General features: G+C 36.9%; 1 protein-coding gene across 1 annotated transcript in view; it reads left to right on the top strand.

Annotated features, from left to right (window-relative positions):
- Window positions 1–25,383, top strand: part of LOC140151279 (protein tyrosine phosphatase type IVA 1-like) — a 52,087-nt gene that overhangs the window by 11,671 nt on the left and 15,033 nt on the right. Inside the window, 2 exon segments of the mRNA XM_072173560.1 lie at window positions 636–1,311; window positions 5,163–5,255. Of these exon segments, the coding sequence (XP_072029661.1) occupies window positions 1,186–1,311; window positions 5,163–5,255 (219 nt within the window). The 5' untranslated portion in view covers window positions 636–1,185.

Here is a 25,383-nt window from a genome sequence, read left to right on the forward strand (position 1 = left end):
GAAAAAAATTTTTTTTTTTTTTTACAATTTCTGAAATTTTTGAAAAATGGGGGTGGGATTATACTCGAACGTGGGACTATACTCGGACGAATACGGTAGTCTGCCAAACTGCTCCCAGGTAGCCACATTTTATAATGTGTCCAAAAATGTACCCCCACAGGCAACACTCAAATTCACTGCCCATACAAAGGATGATTTCCCCCTGAATCCTACACAATTGCTCAGGAAAATAACTTTCTAGGGTGTAAAAATATTTAATAATACCGGTAATAATAAGAATAATATTAATGGAGCGTATTTATACTGCGCAAAAATCATCAGTGAAACGCAAAAAACCTAAAGATTCAGGGAAAGCACAGCTAAGAAATCACAGCTAATAAAGTGGACAATTAGATGTACTAAGTTTGCAATCTCACTGAAATGTAGCCCCGTAAATTGTCAAATTGCAATCATTGCAAAATCTTATACAATCATTGTCGAAAAGTCTATTAGGGGATGAGTGCTAATTAGGTCAAATACGGTCCTTGACTATGGTATATACCTTGCCCCACTGAATATGCTTATAAATCCCTGAGTATGTCAATCATATTTATTTGCTTGTAAATTAATATCCATATTTTTTTTATATCTTGCAGATTGTTAACAACTCCTCAGTATTTGCACACTATATGGCGGTTGCTGCAGACATTGGCCAATTCTGCCGAAGCCAGCACAAGTAAAGTAGCCAAGATAATTGCCCAAGCCTATTATTTCACTGTGTATATATATTAACTTGAGGTGCAGGGCTATTCATCCTGTCTCCTCAATTTTACTGGAGTCTCTTGGGATCATTTTTACCTCCCCAAGAGGCTTTGAATAGTGCAATCGCTTTTTCGAAAGTCTCAATTTTCACTGGATGTGACGTCCTGATTCCAGAGTCCACAACGGGTACTTTGGGTCATCTAAATCTATCCCAACACTTATGGGGTAAAGTACTCGACTTATCTTTGGCTGCCCAGCTTGGCCCGCTGTCTCAAGGTGTCTGGTTGACGATACGGTTGGTGGAAGCAGCGCCCCCGTTCACAGCAACAAAGGAACTGCCAAATCGGTGACGCAGGGTGGAGATATATATATTTTGTTACTGGAGAAAATATAGTCGTCTCGTCCTGGTGCGAGTTGTGTGTGTCTGTTTTCATATTTCGTTGAATGAAGAATTACTCTATCAATATGGCACGAAGCGTCCGACCGGCGCCTGTGGAGATCGCGCACAAGCACATGCGCTTTCTTATAATTCATAATCCGGATAAACAAGGCATGGACTATTTCATCAAGGTAAGTTTAATGCATAGCATTGGTCACTGATCAGAATTGAATTGATTGACCAATCCCCATTTTGTAAAATTCTGAAAGTCTTTGTGATTTAAACCCATATTGTCACGCCTATGTGCTCAGTCCATGGTGCGCAGTGATGATGTTCGCTAACGACTGCCCTGCGGTATGATGCATTTAGGATTAAATCACAAAGACTTCAGAAATGTTACCAAAAAGGTAAATTGAGCACATTGTTACCAAGCCGTTACTACGGCTAGGTCTTGAAATCTAACTGTTTCTTTCTTCTTCCTCTGGCAACAGGTCCACTGTTCCTTCATGCTGAGGTCGATTTTGATATAAAATTGGATTGATTGAGCCCATATTTATTGGTGGAGCTATGAGTTTTAAAATATTGGACAAGACGTAGTTACTGAGTCCAATATCTTTAAACTCATTAAGACCAATAAATATTGAGCGTAAAGCATCCAATTTTATCATTATTATGTGTTGGATCCAATATTTTCACACACTTGGATTCATCAAAACATAATAATGACCGTACTCAGATTGTGTTGAACACCATTCCAATGTATTCCTCTGGTCATAAGGATTTTGAAAATGTTTAGTTAGACCTATCTAGGATGCACCATTCAGGGGTTATTATTGAAAAGGTCAAAAACACAGGTCATACCATAATATCGCGTCCTAAGAAGCAAAGCACTTGTGGCTTTGTTTATTTTTTTGAGACCAATAAATTTGTGTATTGTTTGAAAAAAATCCATCCAATTTTATCATTATTGTGTTTTCAGATTAACTTTCCTGAGTATGCAAATGAAGCTACTGTCCAAGTGGTGAAATAGTAGACAGGATGCAAGATTCTGAAAACATAATAGGCCGTGCGTTTTGAGTTGGGCCGGTAATGTGTTACATGTTTTCGCGAGATGAAAATTGCATGTTTTTTCTTTTAGATATGAATATCTTTCACATATTATACCCAACATATATAAAAGTATACATTTTCTGGCTGCAAATGAACCAAGGAATCCAAAAATGCACTTTAAAATGACACAGGGTGTAACACTAAGGAGTTATGAAACTGAAAATACCAAATATTTTAGGGAAAAAATGCAAAATTTGACAAATTAAAAAAAAAAGTTAGCTTACCCCACATATTTTAAAATTTCATATTTGAATTCCTCTCAGTCGGAGCTTTAAATACATATATAACATCATAGGGTTCAATAAAATTTAAATGATTTTGCGCCAGCCTCTTTCAAGGCATATTTTCCCATTGACTTCAATGTGTAACCAGAACGGAAAATAAAATATGCAAAATTGCTTCTCAAAGCAAATTAAATTACCTGGAATATGATTGTATGGTGTTATAGTATGCAGTTTAAAGTGATTTGTAAAAATGTGAAAAAAGAAATGCACCTCTTGCATCCTATGACCCCTGGGGTCACTTTTATTAAATTTGCTCCTCCTGATCCTCCTCCACCCCGCACATTATGCTAATTAGATGCAAATTATTCAAATGTTAATAACTTTTTACAACTTGTTTAAGGTTTACTGTATTGGTCTCATCACAAGCTTTAATTTGACACCAAATTTAACCACATAGGCTGCATATTAACTGAGAAAATTAAAAAGATGAACCCAAAAATGTCGCGCGCGTGTAACATCTCCACCTATTTACTGGCCCAACTCAAAACGCATGGCCAATAATAAAATTTTGTACCCCACTTGATATGTGACTCAACTTCTCTGTGCAGTAACTGAACTCACTTTCATTATTTTAAGAGTTATTTACCTGCCATTGTCATGAAGGTTTGACTTGCAAGTCAAGAAAATGAACAACATAGGCTTAGTTGACATGACTCTAGTACACAATATGGCATTAATGTTGAATATGTTTGACGCACATGGGGCCAATAAGTGAACAAAATAAGTTAAAAATGTAGGGTAAAATGGCTTAAAATTAAACAGCAATTTCAAACATAAAAAATACTATTATTTAATTTAAAAAAATTTCAGGTTTGTCAATATTCTGTTCATTTTAAGTTTTAAAAATGTTTCTTTGTCACTGATTTCGGGTCGAAATATGTGTACTGCTTTTATAGACCAATGGGAGGGAGCTCAGTACATACATGTACAAATGATTGCCCATTTATATCAGATGTAGTGAAGAGTTCTGTACTACACCATAATACTAGCCACAATACAGTATTTTAAACCGGTTTTGTAAGCACTTGCTGTAATGCAGTAGTAATAAACTCTGTGAAAGATGACTTGTCATTAGCAGAGATGCATTTGTGACAAGCTTTTACATGTTTCTTACTAATGTACATGTCGGCTCATGTGTAGGAAGAGAAGATTCAGCATGACCAGATTGATTTTTTCCCAGCCTTTCAAATCATAGAATGCAAAATTCTACCTCGCCCAACATTTTATATGTTCCTATCCAGGAAAAACAAAACAATAACCCCCCCCCCCCACACACACAAAAGAATCAAAAGAAATATATTTTGTTTGTGTTGAATCTTTCACACAGCTCCTCCTTTAATAATTATTATATTATAAGAGCTAAAGTCATTCTTACGGATATTCGAAACAGTAACAATAGGCAAGGTGTAGCAGGGGTTCTCCTCCCCAGCAAGAATGTTTAATAGTGCACTTTTTAAAACAAATTCTAAGATGTCTTTGCTTTCAGCTGTTGCTTTTGCATGTCCTGGTTAGCCAATTTTATTTCAGTATCTCTATATTGAATGAATGAATGAATGAATAATGAGGTTTATAACCATGATGGGCATACCATCAAAACAAGATGCTCACGGTGCAATACAAAATAAAAATTTGAAGGAAACAAACTTACATTGTATAAAAGTACAATCTTAATAGATGCGTGATAAAACCAAGTACCGTAAAAATAAAAAATTACATACAAAATTTAAAACATAACAAAATTAGCATAATGTCCAAAAAAATTAAACACAAAGTCATTTGTTTGGAGACACTTCAGTACTCATCAGATGTGTATGCTTTTCATGCAGTTTTAAAAGTAGTTTTGGAAGAGTCAAAATGTTCAGATCATGAATTCCATAAACATGGTGCTGGTAGTGCGAAAGGCCTGTCACCCTAATTGAATTTGAGTACAAATCTTGTGATGGATTGTAAGTTTTCACTTAGTGGAAACATTTTCATTAAAATAGGGAGAAATTTCAGTGTTATTACATAGGCGCCAATCTTTTGAGACACAACAACAAGTGCAATTAATTCTGACCTGATTGCAAGTAAAGGAGGACACTCATGACCATTAATATTGTGCTAACTCACTGCGGTCAAATCTCTTGCTTCTTTTCCTGGCTAAATTATTCAACTTATATACATGTAGTTGTTTACAGCTTTTCTTGACCCAAATAAAATCATTATCAGACAATAATTTAGTATCAAACTTTCATCAAGGTTTGATATGACATCAATGGATACACCGTTAAAAACAATCCAGAAGTACATGAATGAGTTTAAATGATACATGTAATACATACTTGACATCTTGAGATGTGCTTTTAAAACTTCAAAAAAAGCGCCCCGAAAATACTGTGATTTTGGTCTGCATGCTGTCGAATTAAATCAAATGATCCACAATTTGAGTGATTTGGGACTTTGATACTTGTTTTGTGCAGACTGAAGCAAAATTGCCCGAAACTAAACAATGATAGATATTACTATTGTGCAAACAGTGTTGAAATGTCCATGTGTCTAGTGCATTTATTTGTTACCGTACCGATTTGTAAAACTTGGTTCACTTGACATTTGACCTTAACCAATTGTGTTTTCAATCGGCCGTTTTTGTTGATTTGTTTAATAAACAGGAACTGAAGAAACGAGATATCAAAGAGGTGGTGCGTGTGTGTGAACCAACGTATGATACCAAACTCCTAGAGCAAGAGGGTCTACAGGTTTTGGTAAGTATCGCTTTTGATAGATCATGGGTCCATTTCACTAAACTTTTAACCCTTCGTAACTCAAGTAACCGTTCGTAAAGTTACGAATACCCAACACTAAACGTAACTTTTCGAAGGGTCCCTGTAGTAAAGCCCTATTATAGAAAAATTACTTAATTCGTGTACATCGTGGAACATACTCTTTGTGTGGCTGTGCATAGTAAGCTGTTGTGCGCAGATAACCTCGCAATATGGACGCGTAGAGTAGGCTCAGTAGCACGCGTTGTACGCTTGTGTATTTATAGCATGATAGTCGCGGAGTAACAAGCGTAGTTGAATGTTCCACGATGTACACAAATTTAATAATTTTTTCTATAGTAGTATTACTTACGAAGAGTACTGTTCGTAAGTAAGTTTTGTGAAATGGAACTTAGTCTCGTCGTAAGTTACCAACGATTTTGAGACTTACAATGCTTCGTAAAGTTTAGTGAAATGGACCCTATGTCAGGTTGCAGATTTCCAAACTGATTATATAATACTGTTATGCAAATGAAAGTTTTTCATTTTTCAATCAAACAAAATGATTTTAGCACTTCCTACTCTCTTTCATCACTCTCTTTGGGAAACCTCATCAGCACTAATCCACTGGGATTAGTTCAGTGGTAATCAAGACTAATCCACTGGAATTAGTTCATTGTTATGATGTTATCTTTATTTGCCAGAAGGTGAGCAGGTGAAGTAAACAGTACATCAAGGTGTAGTGTGGGGTATGTGTTTATTTATGGTGTCAAACAGAAGATATCTTACCCTTCCCAGAATCCTTTGCAACATGACACTTCATTTCATCTAATAAAATGATGCTCACATTACTTTGTACCAGTGTTGCAGTCAAGACCTATATGTACGAGACCAAGACTGAGAGTCCTTCCCACACAAGATCGAGGCCGAGACCAAACCTTCCAAGACCAAGACCACCCCTTCCAAGACCGAGACCTCTAAGTTCTGATACCGAGACTGAGATCTTAGTTTAATTGGGGGGGCACATCACTTCAATTTTTATTTAGGTTTGATCCCCTGGAATTTGGAGATGTTGAGTCTTTGGGAGCTGACAGCGCACCAGTAAAATTGTTTGAAAATCGCCTGGAAAGTGAGGAATGAGCAATTTATGGGTCATTTAGAGCTGAAATTAACAAAATCAGGGATCTTTCAGTGCGCTATTTTGGTGGAATTCAGGGATCTTTCAAAGCTATGCGGTTAAAAAACAGTGGTCTTTCCTGGAAGCATACCTGTATGCAGGGGCGTAGCTAGGGGTTATGGCATCCAGGGCTAAGGATACATAATGGCGCCCTCCCCAATTCTTGGAAACAATTGCGCACAAAAATTTGTACAAATAGGGCCTACCACTAATTCATTTTGTTTTGGTTATATTGAAGTCGAATATCGGTCTTAAATTGATCTTTCAAATGATTTTTTGACTTTCATCGCTTCAGGTCAATTTGGCACCCCCCCACCTTTCTGGTACACATACATGTAGAGTACCTACACAGTACCACTGCTGCTACTGAACAGGACCCACCAGCAGTGATTCTGCACTGGTACTACTCTGATACTCCCCTGGTATTGCACAGTACCAGCTAAGTACCTTTACGACGGTACTTAGCGATGGTGTACCTGTGCAGGAATCTTGTAATGTGCAAAGCAAATCAGTACAGAAATTTGAAATGGAAGAAATGCATCATGGGAAGTGTAGATATCTTCTCCCGTGTCAAACAAGGATACACCTGTACCTGATTCTTAACTAATACCCCATTTACACAGAGCCTGAAGTTGATTTAATATAAACTTTAATATAAACAGGGTGGTCATGTTTTGAACTTGACTTCAGAAGTCACTGTTGGTAACCACGCTTTAGAAAGGGTGGGTTTGAGAGGTCCACAAAATGTTTAAAAGGGTGGGTTTGAAAAATTTCTGGTTAAAATGTGTGTCCAAATATAAAGGGTGGTCACTGATAAAAGGGGTGGGTTTAGAAATCAACAATTGCAATCTCAAAGCTTACTGTAATTTCTGATTGAATGACACTATTAAAATGAAACACAAAAAACATTGAAATCCCATTCTGTAGTGTTTGGTCATCTAAAACTTCAATGTGTAATTCTCTTTGGATGCAAATCTGCACCTCCTGGACCATCATAACCACTTACATGTATCTATGATTAGTAACCACCCTTAGAAAGGGTGGGTTTCGGAGTTATGGTATAAAGGGTATAAAATAAAAAGGGTGGGTTTAAAATAAAAAGGGTGGGTTTGTACCACCACTGCCAACTATGGAAGTCGACTTCAGATGACCCAGAACAACTTGTTGAATTCAAATTTTACTTCAATTTGGCTTTTGCAGTGTAAATGAGCATGCAATTAGTTCAATCGAGTCCTTTTAATGGTTATTTGAAGCATGATTTACCCCCATTTTGATGGCTTAACTTTAAGTTCAAAACTTGTTTTGAAGTTTTGAACAAGGACGCACCTGCAATGGGGGACAGTTCTCTCTTTTTTATGCAATCAAGTGCTTCAATTCCTGGGGGTGCCAAGTGAAATCTTTTTTCATCTTCTCTCCTTTTTTTCGTTCCTTCTCTGACTTCCGATAGCAAATAAGTATGTTCCTTGTTAGGTCTAAAAACAGACTGAGGACAGATGAAGAACAGTCATTTTGATACAGCCTGTATTGACTCCCAAAAGCCACATAACATAATGCATCCTTATTGGATAACTACACATGGCTATCAAAATATAAAATATTGTACCAGCATTTTTCAACAAAGTCTCTAAATCAATTTAATGACATTATTGTGGTTTGTTTAAGCTTGCGTGCTACAAGATATGTACATACAGGTAATTGCAGAATGCATTCAAGCATGCTTAGGTACATTGGACAATAATTGGGAGAAATTATTTGTACATTTATGTGCTTTTCAGTACACTTTTGTGATCACAATCACATGCATGGTGGATGCAGACTCGCTTGTGTAACCTCTTTTGTTTTCGCCACATGTATATTTGTAAATGTTTGTCATTTTATTAAAACAACTTCCTGAAACTTGGTCATAAAAATTGCACTGAGGTGTAACCTCATGGATTTTTAATGTAAAATTATTTGGATTACTTTTCTTCAATTCTTTACTTTTATTCGAATATAGGCCCAATATAGGCTTACTAATTTTACAGAAAGAAATGACAAATTACAGTAAAATCATAAAGCATACATTGTACAAAAGTATACAAATCAAGAATTAAAATTGGCCCATTTTGGATCCTGTTTCTCCACCAACAGAGACTTTAATATCAATAACAGACCTACTAGTATTTCCTTGTCTGAAGGACCAGGCTCATTTTTTAGCACAAAAATGCAGTAGGCATATCATGAACATATTACACACTGACCTAAGTACAATGTAAAAATAGCCAAATATAACTTTTATGTATCCTTTTCAGCACTGAATTATCATTTGCTTTTAATAACATTATAAGTATTTTGTGAAAGTGCTGTACCAATCAAAAATTTTTATTAGATATGATCATTATGTCTAAAATTTAATATAAAAATATTTGAAAAAAAGTTCTTGGAAATGATAAGATTGATGCACATAACAATGAAACCAAAGGCATTTTCAACAAAGGCCATTTTATCACCACAAAAATGTAATAATGTAATTTTTAAAAGCATTTTGCAGTAATCACTCTGAGGAATTTGTCCTTTCAATTATAACCTTGGTTTCAAATTGATAGGATTGTCAAGTTTTTCAGAATAAAGTAAGGAAGTTGATAAATTTAAAAGCAAAATACCGGCCCGACGGGCCTCAAGTGATTTGCAATGTAGTAGATCACAGAGATGTAAATTGACAGATGATGGATACCGATTTACATGGAAGATAACCATTATGGTCACTGATGCTTTGTTGGGCTGAAAGTAATATTATGTAATCTGATATGAAGCCAATGCCATATAATGTTTAACCTGGTTTAAGTGACAATTTTTATAGAACATTATTTTTCATGCTTTTTCGCACTCAAGCTACCGTGAAAATAACAATGCACAAAAATGCTTTTGTATCTAGATCTTTGTAAGAAAACTAAAAATTGTAAATTTAGAAACAAGCAAAAAGTTCAAAATTGGGACAGCACAAAAAATGATGTTCACGAAAATCACACTTCTAGTTCTACATACATGTACTGTATAAGAGAAGATATCGCTAGTATCCCTGCATACAGCAGAACTCGCTCCGAAACTCCTGCGTGTTCGCAAGCGTTTCAAATTACACCCTATTCTCTTGCGTGTGTTCCCGTCTGAAACTCCCCATCTTTGAACTCACTTTATAGGCATTAAACCTGAATCGTTAGTGAAATCAAGACGATCCCTTGTTCACAGTGGTTCCCCTTCGTGTCTATGCTCATTTTTTTCACTAACGATTCAGGTTTAGATGGCAAAACAGTCAATGAAAGTTGTCCTAATTTCGGACAAACTTGAAGAAAAAACGGGGATCAGCCAAATGTATACAAAGCAGCGATCAATCGATATCGGGCTACCAAGTTGTAAACAAACCCGAGGTCACGATTCACGAGTGGTGTGAGTGGACAGCGAGTGTGATCAGAACAGAATGATGGAATCTGCTATGAAATTGTGGAAAATATCAAGTTTGATTGAATGTTTTGGGATATATTGGTAAGTATGAGTCTTTGTGTACCTAAATATTCGATTGTTACTTGGTTTGAGCCCGGTACGCGGGTCAGAGAGAGTTTCTTTGGCTGTTTGGTTGCATGCATTAAATGCGTGTGGATATTGCATTTTCACATGCCGTGTCGATCGTAATATGAATTTTATTTCCTTCTTTTTTCCGAATAAATACTTGACTTGGTGGTTTGGTTTTTAATTCTGATGTTTTGTAGTACATCCTTTATTGTTTCGAGATGAGATGACTTCCGGATCCAGGCAAAGAATGATATTCGTGCATTATGTCATCATTCGTCATGATAAAATCAGCTGTAGCATTGCTGCACGTAGACTTCATGCTTGTGATGTAATTGTTGGCTTTGTATTTTCATGTCGATCGTTGTAATTATTTCTTCTTCAAAGAATATTTTCCGAATAAATAGTTGTGGGTTGGTTTTTAATTCTGACAACAAAAATTTTTGAATAGGAGCTGAGATGAGATGACACCCCGAGTGGTACATGCAAATTAGAAATGTTATGAATGTAGTGAAATCCTAAAATAATCTGGTGTATTAACCATGTTAACTGTAATGTAGTATGTACTGCATCTGTGCATCATGTAGGAAGGGTAAACAACATGATTGTTTTTTCCTTTGTAATTTGTTGACTTGACAGAGCCCAACAACAGCAAAGTTCTACATGTACATGCAAATACATGGTTGTCCAAATTAAACACAAATAATCCACCTGATGAATTTCCTTTGGAACTCGTGTTTTTGGTCGGGAAGTTAAAAATTTATGTGTACCGTATACAAAACAGGGCAAGAAATCATTCAAATACAAAATTCATTTATTGCCTGTTCATGTGATGGGATTGTGTTTTCAGCAGTGGCGGTGCAGTGCATGCCGGGGGGGGGGGTACTAGTAATCCCCAGTCGGAGATCTCCTCTCCAGTTCCCCCCTTTGTGGAAATTTAATGAAATGCCCCCTCCGGCAAAAATATCTGATGCCGCCACGACTGTTCAGACTGTATAAAACGAAAGTGCTGCAATTTGATTTTCATACTTTGAAACTAAATTGTTTTTTGTTCCTTTTTGCTGTATACACAGGTGATTACCCAACCATGAAACAGCCCTGAGGCTTCAGACCGTCATCACATGGAAAACGGTTAACCGGAGAATGGATATCAAGTTTTACGCCTTCAGCTTGCGAAATACCTCAAGGGAATTACCTCAACTCCATCAACGTAGCACCAATGATAATACCAGAAATCCTAATCCACTCCCCAAAAAAAACCATCAAAAAGTATCATCGTATCATTACAGATTGCTTCCAGCAGAAGTTCTTCCCAAAGACTGCACAACTGGAACTCGCTCCGTATACATGGACATTAACTTCCATTAGACTCTACGCTGCATTACATGCATCACATGCTTATAAATGTAGCAAATTACATTAGGCAACCACAGGGTGATGTTCCAGATGTAGTTTAGTTGATAAAAGAGGGAGTCACTCGATTGTGCACCCTCAGAAATCAACTTCTAATCAATGTCTGTAGATCAGAAAAAAATGTGTACAAAACGACAATCTCCGTTTTCTGTTAAAATATTCAAAAAATTCCTTGGGTTGAACAGGTGTCAAATTTTATATAACAGGGTCCAAATTTCAAAATTGTTCAGATTTTGTCAAAAACTATATGCCAAAGTGTTCCGCTGGTGAGTCGTCTCCTAATTCTGACCTTTTGAGCTTTGAAACAGTATGCCACAGATAGATCAAACTATAATTTTCTGAATCGTTATTACCAGAGGTATACCATGCCGTGGTTTTTGACAAAATCTGACCATTTGTAAATTTGACCCTGTAGTATGAAATTTGACCCCTAGGGACAAAATTTTTTAACATAGCTTATCGTTTTCTACTAATTTTTAGGTCGCCCTAAGGAAAAGACCTTATGGTATCACGAAGTCGTGTGTGTGTCTGTCCCGTCTGTGTGTCAGTGTGTCAACAATTAATGTAAGGCTTTTTGATCTCATGTGTGTACATCCATATCAAAACGATGCACTTGTCGGCTGCTACATGTCAGACTCAACGCAAGTGGAGGTCACTTCAAATCATCCCAAGTCACATGGTTTAGAATACAGAGAACATTCCTTAAAGAGGAAGCCCTGCCAGAGCAGTTCTTCTGATGCTAATTGATGTAATAACATTAAAATTAATAACATTAAAACATCAATTAGGATCTATCAAATTCAGAGATAACCTTGTCACTGATTAATTTGATAACCAGGCAGGTTTGGTTCACCCCAGAAGAAATGATCTGGCGGGGCTTCCTTTTTAACCATGTGACTTGGGGATGATTTGAATTGACCTCCACTTGAGATGAGTCTGGTATTTATTCCTAGCTATTATTTGAAATGAGACACATGTAGCAGCCGACAAGTGCATCGTTTTGAAATGGATGTACACTATATGAACAGTTCAAATCCTATTGCAACCATTATTTATATGTTTTGTTTAATCCAAGTGTGTGGAAATATTGGATCCAACACATAATAATGATAAAATGGGATGCTTTACGCCCAGTATTTATTGGTCTCACTATGAGTTTTAAAATATTGGAATCGACTACATCTTGTCCAATATTTAAAACTCAGTCAATTTGGTCAATCCAATTTTATATCAAACTTGAGTCATAGCTGCACTATGGGAACCCTCATGGTGTTCAAGGTCGTATACGAGGTCCAAGTTCATATGAGGTCAAATTGGCTGAAAATGAAAAAAAATGGTTTAACAAAAATGCAAAAATAATGTTTCACATGAGTATTTACTGTGTGTAGTACTATATACAAATACAAATACTGAAGTTATTTTTCACTGCATGCATTTTTTTCCAGCTATTTTTTTTGCACTACATGTACATGTACAATGTAGCTTTTGGTTTTTGCTCAAGTAGGGGGAGGATTTTTTTTGTCAAAAAATCTTCCAGCCCCCCCCCCCCTGAAGTTAAATGGTGCATGCCCAAAATATTGAGCATATTTTGCAATTTTCAGGAAGAAAATTATTGTTTTCTAAACATGTTGAATATGGTACTGAATTGTTCATTTTTCCATTTTAACACAAAATTATTCATTGTTATACTGTATTGCATAAAAAAATTATGTACATTAAAAATAAAATAGAAAGAAATTAAATATAAAGTGTGGAAGCACTCGTATCTTTCAGTGTGTTGCAGTACATTATTTTGTAGCATTGCTTAAACTTTTTCAGAAGGGCTTTCTTTTTTTTTAAGTCGCCATTTCAGAAAAAAAGGTGACTTTATTTTAAAAGACGACTTATTTTTAGAACGGGAGATTTTTGTAAAAAATACGCCTTTTAAAAAAATAAGACGTCTTTTTAAATTAAGTCGCCTTTTTAGAAATAAGACGTCTTTTTAAATTAAGTCGCATTTTTGGCTCCAGCGAAGCTAAGGAGTCATCGTCATCAGAACCGTAGGGTTACACAATACAGTGTTGGTTTTTATGCTAAGGAATTTTTTGTGCTTGGCTTTAGGTTTTCAAATTGGTTTCTAAGTTTTGCTAAATTATTTTTCATCGATTGCACTCCCGATAGAGTTGAAATTCAGTTGAGAAAATGTGATTTTTAGTTAAAAAGCCACCATAACGAGTTATTACTTGGTTCCCCAGTGTGCTAGAGATTATTTTGGTCTGTATAATTTAACCTTGCGTGACAATGGCGCAAACCAACGGAAGTTTAACATTAAAATGTCTTAAAGATTTTAGTACTCTCAGGTTCAGATTCAAAAGTTATTTTGACTTTCTTAACTTTTCTTAACTATTTCTTTACAATTTAAATAAAGAAATAGTTAAGTAATATCAAAAAAATAGTCATGAAAATTGTCGAATCTTGAATAAATCGGAACAAAATGAATTTCCTAGTGGACTATTTTCCTTGCGCAAGTGCAAATTTTTGCTTGTTCGGTACCGCGGTTATCTCCCAATGATGTAATGCGTAATTATCCAATCAGTGCTGTCCTTAGAAATTAGCCCCAAAATGAACCAATCACAGACATCGTAATGAACAGTCTTTGGCAGTGGAACAAGTCAACAAAGAACCAACCAAGATGTCTGCCCCCACATGAATACACATGACAGATGTCGCCGGCGAAATTGCACTACGATAAGTCGTAAACATGGTTAAAACAAATGAAATTAAATATGTCAAAGGACAGATTGTTACTCTCTTTGGTAAAAATATCCCAAAGAGAGATCGCAAGGTGTCTGGGAGACTAGGAGTAGGAGCAGTACTACCTCTACGATCGATGCAATTTTCAAAGTCGGAAACCACTCAGTCATCAGCCATCATCATGGCATATGCTCATGCACATGATGCACTCATGGACTACATAGCACTGGTACATCATGGGTACATGTACGTAAACCGGGACGTAAACATGGTAAAGTCATAGTATTACTACTAGCCACTGAGTGAATTCAATCACCAAACCAAACATCCTTTTTCAACTGGCTTTTCAAAAAAAAAAATAGATAATTACGATGGCCCAAATATTTTCTCAAACATAAAAATAATGCCCAAAGACAAGTAATAATAATATAATATTGAATAAATTATGCCCACATAATACATAACGTCTATCTGTCTGTCAGTTTACTCCAGAACTCTAGTTTGAATTAGCCTCAAACATCATGGCCCTGTTCCTTCCTCACTAGGGCCCTGAATGCCATACGTCACGTAAAAGCGGGGCACCGTGAAGTCACGTCAGCGGTGATGACGTCAGTGTGAGTACCTCGGGCTAGTTTGAATTTGTACACGCGTTCTACGCATTCCATGCTAGAGTGCTTTGCTATCGTTTTTCAGGCAGACAGTGCAATTTTTTGCTGTTTGTTCTGGAGGTTCATTCTGTTAATGTTGAAATTTGGATGAAAGTTATTTCGATGAGTCAACTGCATCTTTTGAGCAAGATTTGCCTTATTTTGCGAAGAGTGAAATGTAATTTTAGCAACATTTTTGATGCAATCGCCTGTTGTGATCGGCTGTGTTTACTTCTGAACTTCCATTATTACACGGTGTCATTCTTCAGCAAATCCGACTAGATTTTGAATGCAATGGCAATGTAGAATGTGAAGCTATCGGTGAGCAAATTCTTATTTTTTCGGAGACTAGGGGTCGCGTGTTCCTCAAACTTGGTGGGTGGGTGCATCTTGACCCGAGACAGAACAAGTTTGTTTTGGCAAGTGGGTCAAGGTCACCCGAGGTCATTTGAGGTCAAATTAGTAAAATTGTCATGGCAAGAATTAGAAACTTGGTGGGTACAGTCCACATTTAGAACCAAATTTTTGGAAGGTCATTTCGGGTCACCAGAGGTCATCTGAGGTCAAATTAGAAAAAACTGTCCTATGGGCATGAAACTTGGTAGGTACAGTCAACATTTAGAGCCAAATTTTTAGAAGGTCATTTTAGGGTCACCAGAGGTCACACGAGGTCAAATTAGTAAAAACTTTTGGTCAAATTAATCAAAAGTGTTGGACGGGCATGGCAGGTACAGTCAATATTTGAGTCATATTTTTGGAAGCTCATTTTGGGGTCACCAGGGGTCATCTGAGGTCAAATGAGTAAAAAGTGTTGGATGGGCATGAAACTTGGTGGGTATAGTCAACATTTAAAGGCAAATTTTTGGAAAGTCATTTCGGGGTCACCAGAGGTCATCTGAGGTCAAATTAGTAAAAACTGTTGTATGGGCATGAACATTGGTGGATACAGTCAACATTTATAGCCAAATTTTGGAAAGGTCATTTCAGGGTCACCAGGGGTCATCTTGAGGTCAAATAAGTAAAAACTGTCAATGGGTGTGAAGCTAGGTGGGTATCGTCAACATTTGGGAGTCAAATTTTGGAAAGACATTTGGGGGGGTCAACAGGGTCATCTGAGGTCAATGTAGTAAAAACTCTTGGACAGGCATGAAACTTGGTGGGTAAGTCAACATTTAGAGCCAACTTTTGGAAGGTCATTTTAGGGTCACATGTGGTCATCCAGTGTCTGAGGTCAAATTAGTAAAAAGTGTCATATGGCCATGAAACTTGGTGGGTACAGTCAACATTTTAGAGCCAATTTTTGAAAGGTCATTTTGGGGTCAACAAGGGTCATCTAAAGTCAAATGAGTAAAAATGGCCGGACAGGCATGAAACTTGGTGGGTACAATCAACATTTAGAGCCAACTTTTGGAAGGTCATTTTGAGGTCACCAGAGGTCATCTGAGGTCAAATTAGTAAAACTGTCATATGGGCTTATAAATAGGTGGATACAGCCAACATTTATAGCCAAAATTTTGGGAAGGTCATATCTGGGTCACCAGGGGTCATCTGAGGTCAAATTAGTCAGAACTGTCTTATGGGCTTTAAACTTGGTGGGTACAGTCAACATTTGGAGTCAAATTTTTGGAAAGTCATTTTGGGGTCACCAGGGGTCATCTGAGGTCAAATTAGTAAAAACTGTCGGATGGGCATGAAACTTGTTAGGTATAGTCACTTTTTAGAGTCAAATTTTGGGAATGTCATTTCAGAGTCACCAGGGTCATCTGAGGTCAAATTAGTATTAACTGTCATGAAACTTGGTGGTACAGTCACCATTTAGAGCCAAAGCCTTATTCAGACTAACACTATTCTTGACATAGGCCTACTCGCCTGTATATAATTATATTTTGATGTGTTTTGGCCCATTTGGACTCATTTCCACCCGTTTCGATCCATGTCGCTAATTCCCTAAATTGATTGATGTATCATTGTATGCTCTGCAAATGAGATAGCTACCAACGTAACCAACCTATCAGATGTACCTGTTGGGGGAATGTGATCTGTCACATACTCCATATGATTTCACTTGTTGCCCATGCGACTCCAAGAACAATTACTTTCACTGTCACCAAAAAGCGCAGAGCCACAGCGCCATTGGTGCTCTTGTTAAAAATAAGACGTCTTTTTGAGGTTTTGGGTTGACAGGGGTTCGGATTGACGGTGTTTCGGACTGACTGGGTGACCGTGTCCCCGTAATTCTAACAAGTTGACAGCCCTGTGACTGTGTTAGGCCGTATAAAATTAATGTTTTGGTTCTCGTCCAGAGGATTTTCATGAATTGATGAGGGAGGGAGGTGTTTTGTTTTGTTTTTCAATGTAAAATTAGCATTGTCAGTAGTTTTCGGTCTTCTCCAACAGTGCTCGAGGAAGCGATGAGGCCCTTTTTTTTTTTTTTTTTCAAATGTGAGATTCTGAGGATAAACCCCTAGAGTACCACAAAAGACTTGGAAGTGATGCTTGTTCTCTAATAAACTTATTTATATGTATGAAGATTTCATAAATCATTCCAAAGTCTAAAAAAAATTGAAAAAAAAAAAAAAAAAAAAAAAAAAAAAAATCCCAGAAATTGAGGAGGGAGGGGACGAGAACCAAAATATTAATTTTACACGGCCTTAATACATCACTTGGCCCAGGTACTATTAAACGAGTACAGGGCGTTAGTCCGACACGCTGCTAGTCCGACACTCCGCTAGTCCGACACGCCCTAATCCGAATCTGAAATGCACTGCACCAGTCCGACGAAAACCATTGCGCTAGTCCCAATTTGAAAAACACTGCGCTAGTCCGAATTTGAATTGGGGGAAACACTGCGATAGTCTGATATTCGGACTAGTGCAGTGTTTTTCAGATTCGGACTAGCGCTGTAGTTTTCAGTTTCGGACTAGCACCATGGTTTTCAGTTTCGGACTACCGCAGTGTCGGACTGAAGAAGTGTTTTCCAAATTTGGACTAGCGCAGTGTATTTCGGATTTGGACTAACGGTGTGTCAGACAGAAAACTGCTTTCAGATTTGGACTAGCAGCGTGTCGGACTGTTGCAGTGGTTTTTATTTTCGGACTAATGCATGCTTTTTTTTCGGACTAGCGCCGTGCTTTTCAATTTCGGACTGACGCACCTCTAGTGTTGTCGGACTAGCGGCGTGTCGGACTGAGCGGTGGACACCTATTATTTCTAGGGAGCGGGATTGCAATTGACAGCCGCATTAATACCACACCTCAAAAAATAGAGTTGATGGGACCAGGGATATAAAGACAATTGGCCGTGGCGTGGATTCATGTGTTTTGATACCATATCCAAAAGTCAAAGATTGTTCATTTGTTTACATCATGTGCATAAATAACCATTTAGATTTACAATTGGGATTTTTCAAGTAGGTCCCTTAGTACATGGTGTTACGTAACCCAGTGCAAAATTTGCTACATTAGTGGAACCAATGCTTTTTAGCTTCTAAATACCCCTACTGAACAAAACCTGAGTTGGTTCCATTTTTTTTGAATGTGTCTTCGGCGGCCACTTTGAAATTCAAAATGGCCACTATATTTAGCCTTTTTTAAGCCATATTTGTCCCGAAAGTGCACAAAGTCATATTTTTCTTACTGATTATTTATACTTTTGATTGTCAAATCCACTAAGAACATAATTAGGATCATTTTCTAGAATCCAAGATGGCTACCAAATCCAAAATGGCCGCCAATTTGTCTAAAATGATCTGCCAGCTATAAGGACATTGATTTCTTTCCTTTTTTGCTGATTATTTTCACTACTTATGTTTCTGAGAATCCACTGAGAAATAAAAGCTTAATTTGGTCCATTTTCTCCAATCCAAAATGGCCGCCTTTTATTAAAATATGGCATACCGCTTTAGGGTGCATGCCACTAAATCCGCGTGTGAAGCGGTTTCCGGTAAAAGTTTATCACGACTATAGTCCCAACTTTGCATAAAAATTGTGCAAAATCGGTACAATATTAACAATTTTAGTGTTGCAAATCGTGTTTTGCTAGAACTTGTGAATGTGATCGCTACTAATTTGAACAAAAAACGCGAAAATTTGAGTGATGTTTACGATGATGAGCGCATGAACACACGAGGTCAAAACGCGGTTAGCAGTCGGACGTAAACACGGGAAAATCGGGCCTTTTATATAGCGCTATTTTTCTCAAAAAGTAGACCTAAAATATGGTGTCATTTTCAGATATGTTATGCAGAATTTTGTTCTGATTAAAATGATATCAAATATATATTTCAAAGTAAGACGTAATTCGACTTATAGCCTAAAACGTGACCACTGTTTTGCACGTAAAGTCTATGGAAAGCTATTTGGTGGCATGTACCCTTTAAGGAGCAATTCCATGCGTTTTTTATGCGTCTTTATCTATTTAAAATGCACGCGAAGAAATGAGGAAGGACATCAACAAGCGGCGTGCATGGACGCCGCCATGTTTTTCGCTGTATGTGCGTTTTTCATGAATAGGCTTACTTTTATTTCCAATTTAATAAAAGTTCCGATTTTGGTAGAAGTTTGAAACCTTTTGATATGAATAAAGAAGAGTTTCAAAATATTGAAAACATTGTTTATTGGTGTTTAAATTACAAAGAAGTTTTTCAATTTCATTGTTATTTTTTAACCAATTTTTTTGTCATTTAAACTCAAGTTTAGGCCTTCAATTTTAATAAAATTACATAAAAAATTAGATTTAAGATATTTAAGTTTCTAGTTTGCTTTATTTATACCACTGTCCAGTATTTTAAATTGTTATAACATTCAAAGTTTAATTTATATTTATATTTAATTTCAAATAGCCATTCATTACATTTGCTTTTTGGACAAAACGGGTTAAAAGTGACGATGGAGGGGGGGGTAGGCCTACTTGATTGACATTTCTTGTCTTTTTAAATATTCTGCAGGTACTGAGAATGTTTTAATTTTGAAGTTATGCACTTGCAAAAGATGTTCAAAGAACGTTTACTATTAACATCAATTAATATCTTCATGAAAATAGCAAATCAGCAACCATTGTGCATTCATGTGCATCAAAATGACGAAAAATGGCAATTGTTGGCTATCATGCTTGTGCTTGAAATCGGCATCCTGTCTAAAGTATGAAAGAAAATAACCCAAAATTTCTTACAATTAATTCAAAATGTAGTGAAAAAGATAACAAAATCATTTTCAAGGCCTAAAAGCGATGTTTTAGCCTCTTCAAGGGTGCATGCCACTAAATCCGGCGTGTGAAGCGGTTTCCGTAAAAGTTTATCACGACTATAGTCCCAACTTTGCATAAAAATTGTGCAAAATCGGTACAATATTAACAATTTTAGTGTTGCAAATCGTGTTTTGCTAGAACTTGTGAATGTGATCGCTACTAATTTGAACAAAAAACGCGAAAATTTGAGTGATGTTTACGATGATGAGCGCATGAACACACGAGGTCAAAACGCGGTTAGCAGTCGGACGTAAACACGGGAAAATCGGGCCTTTTTATAGAGCGCTATTTTTCTCAAAAAGTAGACCTAAAATATGGTGTCATTTTCAGATATGTTATGCAGAATTTTGTTCTGATTAAAATGATATCAAATATATATTTCAAAGTAAGACGTAACTCGACTTATAGCCTAAAACGTGACCCCTGTTTTGCACGTAAAGTCTATGGAAAGCTATTTGGTGGCATGTACCCTTTAGGCAATTACTATCACTGAGAGTAAAATACATGTATTTCATTTCTGTCAGATATGGGTAAGAAAATGATTCTAAACATCTTAAATAGTGCAACAACATTGTTTAAGGAGAATATAGGTGCATTTCACCTTTCAAAATGGCCACCAAAGTGTCTTGAAATTGGCTAAGATTTTAAGCTAATTTTCAGCATTTATGCAATGAAATGCAGAAAATCGCGTTTTAAAAAGTTGAAATTTCAATATTGTAATTCAACTTTAGACGTTTATGATAGAGTTGACCTTGAGGCATTTTAATGCCTAGTTGTCATCATCTAGTATTTTCAAGTTCCTCAGCATAGCTGTATTGGTGCACTCTTAATCTGCACATGCTTCTGTACAAGTCAGATTGTGTCGTCTGCAGGAACATCTTCTGGAGCATTTGCCTATTCCACATCCGCACCTAACAAGCTCGACAACAGACTCGGGAGCTATTGCAATATCTGACAGGATAGGTACTGGAATGTTATCTGCATCACTCGACCATCCTAGCTTGAACGGATCTGGAATATTTGGATTTACCACAAGGTTTTGACTACAAATATATGTTTGCATATATATATGCGCCCGCAGAATGTGTTGATGCCATGCACCAGAAGTTGGAGGATTTTATCAATCCCCCTGGTTGGCTCTTGAAGCGTTTCCATCTCAGTTTTTCAACTGTGTTGGCCTGTAGGTCATTATTTGTGCCCATGAGCCTGCACAAAAACCTCTCACAGCCTGAAACAACACTCTGAGATGGCATTGCTGCATCACCAAGTTGACTCAGTGCTGTGAGTTCTTCAGGTGCTGCTTCAGTGAAGGCATTGAAGGCAGTCTTCTTGCCTATACCTCTGATATGTCCACATGTGTCGCATCCTGCTTTTGATGTCCCAAGACGGATATGTATTGGTTTCAGCAAGATTTTCCTTCTGTTGTCACCTGTTCCCATAAGCATGATTGTCTGAAGACCAAGAACCGTTAGTCTTCGAAGAGCAAGGACCATAACACCTGTATCTTGGGTCATGATATAGACATTAGAGAGCTTGCGAAATGAAGTTACTTTAACTTTAACTTTAGCGTCAGAGGATTATAGAGGATTATGTATTCAAAACCAAGGTGGTTTTGAATACATAATCCTCTATAATCCTCTGGACGTTAAAGTTAAAGTTAAAGTAACTTCATTTCGCAAGCTCTCTATTCTGTCCAGCTTCAGATATCTCTGCTGCATGTAGCATGATTAGAGTGTCTGCTTCCTCTTGTGTACTAAAACCTGTCGATGGCTGAACATGATTCATGTTGCTTCTCACATGCAAACGTGTTACATTGACTACAGGAATCTTCAGCTTCAAAACTTTGTTTGCCAGGTAGATTGCGAAGGTGTCCTTAGTTTCATTGTTAGCCATAGCTTTGAGTCATGGAGAGGGTTGTGTCAGCAACCATTTGGCTCTCGCTGATGATTGGACTCCTAACTTGTGACGTCTGATTATATCTTTGATTGAGTTTTCTCTTCCATAATCATCAAAGATGACACGGCAACCTTCATAGTCAATGTAACACATCTGCATCATCGGTGAAAAGCAACATGAATGATGTTCAGACATCAACAGGTGTTAGTACACAAGAGGAAAGCAGACACTATAATCATGCTACATGCAGCAGGGATCTCTGAAGCTAGAAAGAATGTCCATATCATGACCTACATGTAATATATATACATACATACATACATACATACATACATACAAAAAACAAAAAACATGCAAAAGAAACAACATCAGCAATCGTTAAAAGGATGGGGTTTCAGGCTACATTTGAAAGTAGTAACTGTGGGAGACGATATAATGGATGAAGGAAGATTGTTCCAGATTCTGTTCCAGATTCCAGATTCCAGACACAGATGTTATGGTCCTTGCTCTTCGAAGACTCACAGTTCATGGTCTTCAGACAACCATGCTTATGGGGACAGGTGACAACAGAAGGAAAATCTTGCTGAAACCAATACATATCCGTCTTAGGACATCAAAGTGTTGTTTCAGGCTGTGAGAGGTTTTTGTGCAGGCTCATGGGATCAAAAAATAACCTTCAGGCTAACACAGATGACAAACTGAGATGGAAACAATTCAAGAGCCAACTTCTGGTGCATGGCATCAACACATTCTGCGGGCACATATGCAAGCATAATGTTTGTAGTCAAGACCTTGTGGTAAATCCAAATATTCCAGACCCGTTCGAGCTAGGATGGTCGAGTGATGCAGATAACATTCCAGTACCTATCCTGTCAGACATTGCAATAGCTCCCGAGTCTGTTGTCGAGCTTGTTAGGTGCGTATGTGGAATAAGGAAATGCTCCAGAATATGTTCCTGCAGACGACACAATCTGACTTGTACACTATACAATGTACAGTAGCATGTGTTTGTGGAGCAGATGAAGAATGTACCAATACAGCTATTTTGAGGAACTTGAAAATACAGATAACATGGATGATGACAACTAGGCATTTAAATGCCTCAAGGTCAGCTTCGATCATAAATGTCTGAAGTTGAATTACAATATTGAAAATTCAAATATTAAAAACATGATATTCTGCATTTCATTGCATAAATGCTGACAAATTAATCTTAGCCAATTTCAAGACATTTTGGCGGCCATTTTGAAAGGTGAAATGCACCTATATTCTCCTTAAACAATGTTGTTGCACTACTTTAAGATGTTTACAATCATTTTCTTATATCTAACAGAAATGAGATACGTGTAATTTACTCTCAATGATAGTAATTGCCTAAAGCGGTATGCCATATTTTAATAAACGGCGGCCATTTTGGATTTAGAGGCCATCTTGGATTGAAGAAAATGGACCAAATTAAGTTTTTAGTTCTCAGTGGATTCTCAGAAACAGTAGTAGTGAAAATAATCAGCAAAAAGGAAAGAAATCAATATCCTTATAGCTGGCAGAACATTTTAGACAAATTGGCGGCCATTTTGGATTTGGCAGCCATATTGGATTCTAGAAAATGATCCTAATTATGTTCTTAGTGGATTTTGACAATCAAAAGTATAAATAATCATTAAAAATATGACTTTGTGCACTTTCGGGACAAATATGGCTTAAAAAAGGCTAAATATAGTGGCCATTTTAAATTTCAAAATGGCCGCCGAAGACACAAAAAAAAAAAAAAAAATGGAACCAACTCAGGTTTTGTTAGTAGGGGTATTTAGAAGCTAAAAAGCATTGGTTCCACTAATGTAGCAAATTTTGCACTGACTTATGATAATTCTACGTAACACCATGTACTATAATTATAGTCAGCATTCTGACTGAGTGAGATATGAATGATGATTGCATGTGATACGTCGTGCCCGAGAAGGGTTCTGTGTGCCCGAATATCGTGAAATTATGCACTGCATACATGCCCGAATATCGTGAAATTATGCAAATGTCCATAAATATCTTGAAATTGTGCCCGAATATCGTGAAATTATGCAAATGAGACTTCTGTGGAACTTTCCTTTGATATGAATGTATGTATGCTACGCTACACGGTAGTGGAATTCGACAGGTTCGCTGGAAATCCAAATTTCAGATGACCATTTTGCATTATTGTGCAACAGTTGGACTTGACATACCCTGGAATATTTATTGGTATGTCGTTTTCTACTGAATATAAACATTTCATGGTTCTTGAGCATGATGTTTTCTAATTGCGATCTCTCGTTCGGTCCACGCGGGCCACGGTCATTGCATAGTAAACACCCGGGAGTAAACACAAGGTAAACAACTGAGAGAGGCAACTGATCAATCGATACCCGATAACAACGTATCACGTGATATCACGTGGTTTTAGCATGGTTTTAGCAAGTCGACCGCGGCAACCGCAAAGGATCTTGGATACTAGCGATATCTTCTCTTGTACTGTATACTGTTACGATCAGGGATGGTTATGATGTATTGTGAACACAGACCGTCTCATATAAAAATACATTTTGGCTAAACATGATTCTCTTCATCACAGATCTTGGAAAAGCAAGATCTGTGCTGTACATGTGGAATTAAGTGGTCATTTTCATGTGATTTTCGCGATTTGGAGTGAGAGAGATTTTTGTTATTTTCGCAGTTGCCCAGTTTTGACATATACTTGCAAACATTGTTTGGGAGGAAGAACAGTGACATACTCTAGATAATGTAAGGTGCCTGATAGTCTTTTATGCCATCTGCAATTCTGAACTATAGATGTACACAAAATTAAGATGTCACATTTCAAGTAGAATTTTGCATTAATGCAAGGCAGGTTTCTGATGCATGCATGGTTGACAAAACAAATGAGCATTATGATCATTTGATTTATGGCAGTGTTCTTAATTTTAATATCCATTAGGAAATTACTGTTAGGTTTTCATTATAAAATATTAATAGTGAACATTTATTTGATCAATGGTGACTTTGAAGTTGTTCATTTCCTTGTTGGTTTTCTGTGTAATCATATATATACACTGATAAAATGTATGATTTGACAAATTCTTGGCAAGGAATAAGACAAAGTGAAACCATATCAAAACATTGTATGATTAAGATATATATATATGTATATATATGTTTTGTGGGATTTGGGTATCATGCATTTCCTCCTTTCTAAAAGAAAGAAAAAAAGTTGCAATTTTTAAACAACTTTTTGCAAAACATTGGACAACTTGGCAATTTCATGACAAGCTGATGTTTTGAGTTCAGATAGGGGTTATGCAATGAAAATACTCACCAAATATGTATGATATGCGCCTATGCGGATCATATGCCAAGTTTCTTCGCATGGATGAAATGAAGCCATAAAAACTAATTAAGACATGTTTTGTGTATCATGTGTTTCCTCATTTGAAAAGGTAGGGGAAAA

This window comes from Amphiura filiformis, chromosome 4 (genome assembly GCF_039555335.1).
Source record: "Amphiura filiformis chromosome 4, Afil_fr2py, whole genome shotgun sequence".
NCBI lineage: Eukaryota > Metazoa > Echinodermata > Ophiuroidea > Amphilepidida > Amphiuridae > Amphiura > Amphiura filiformis.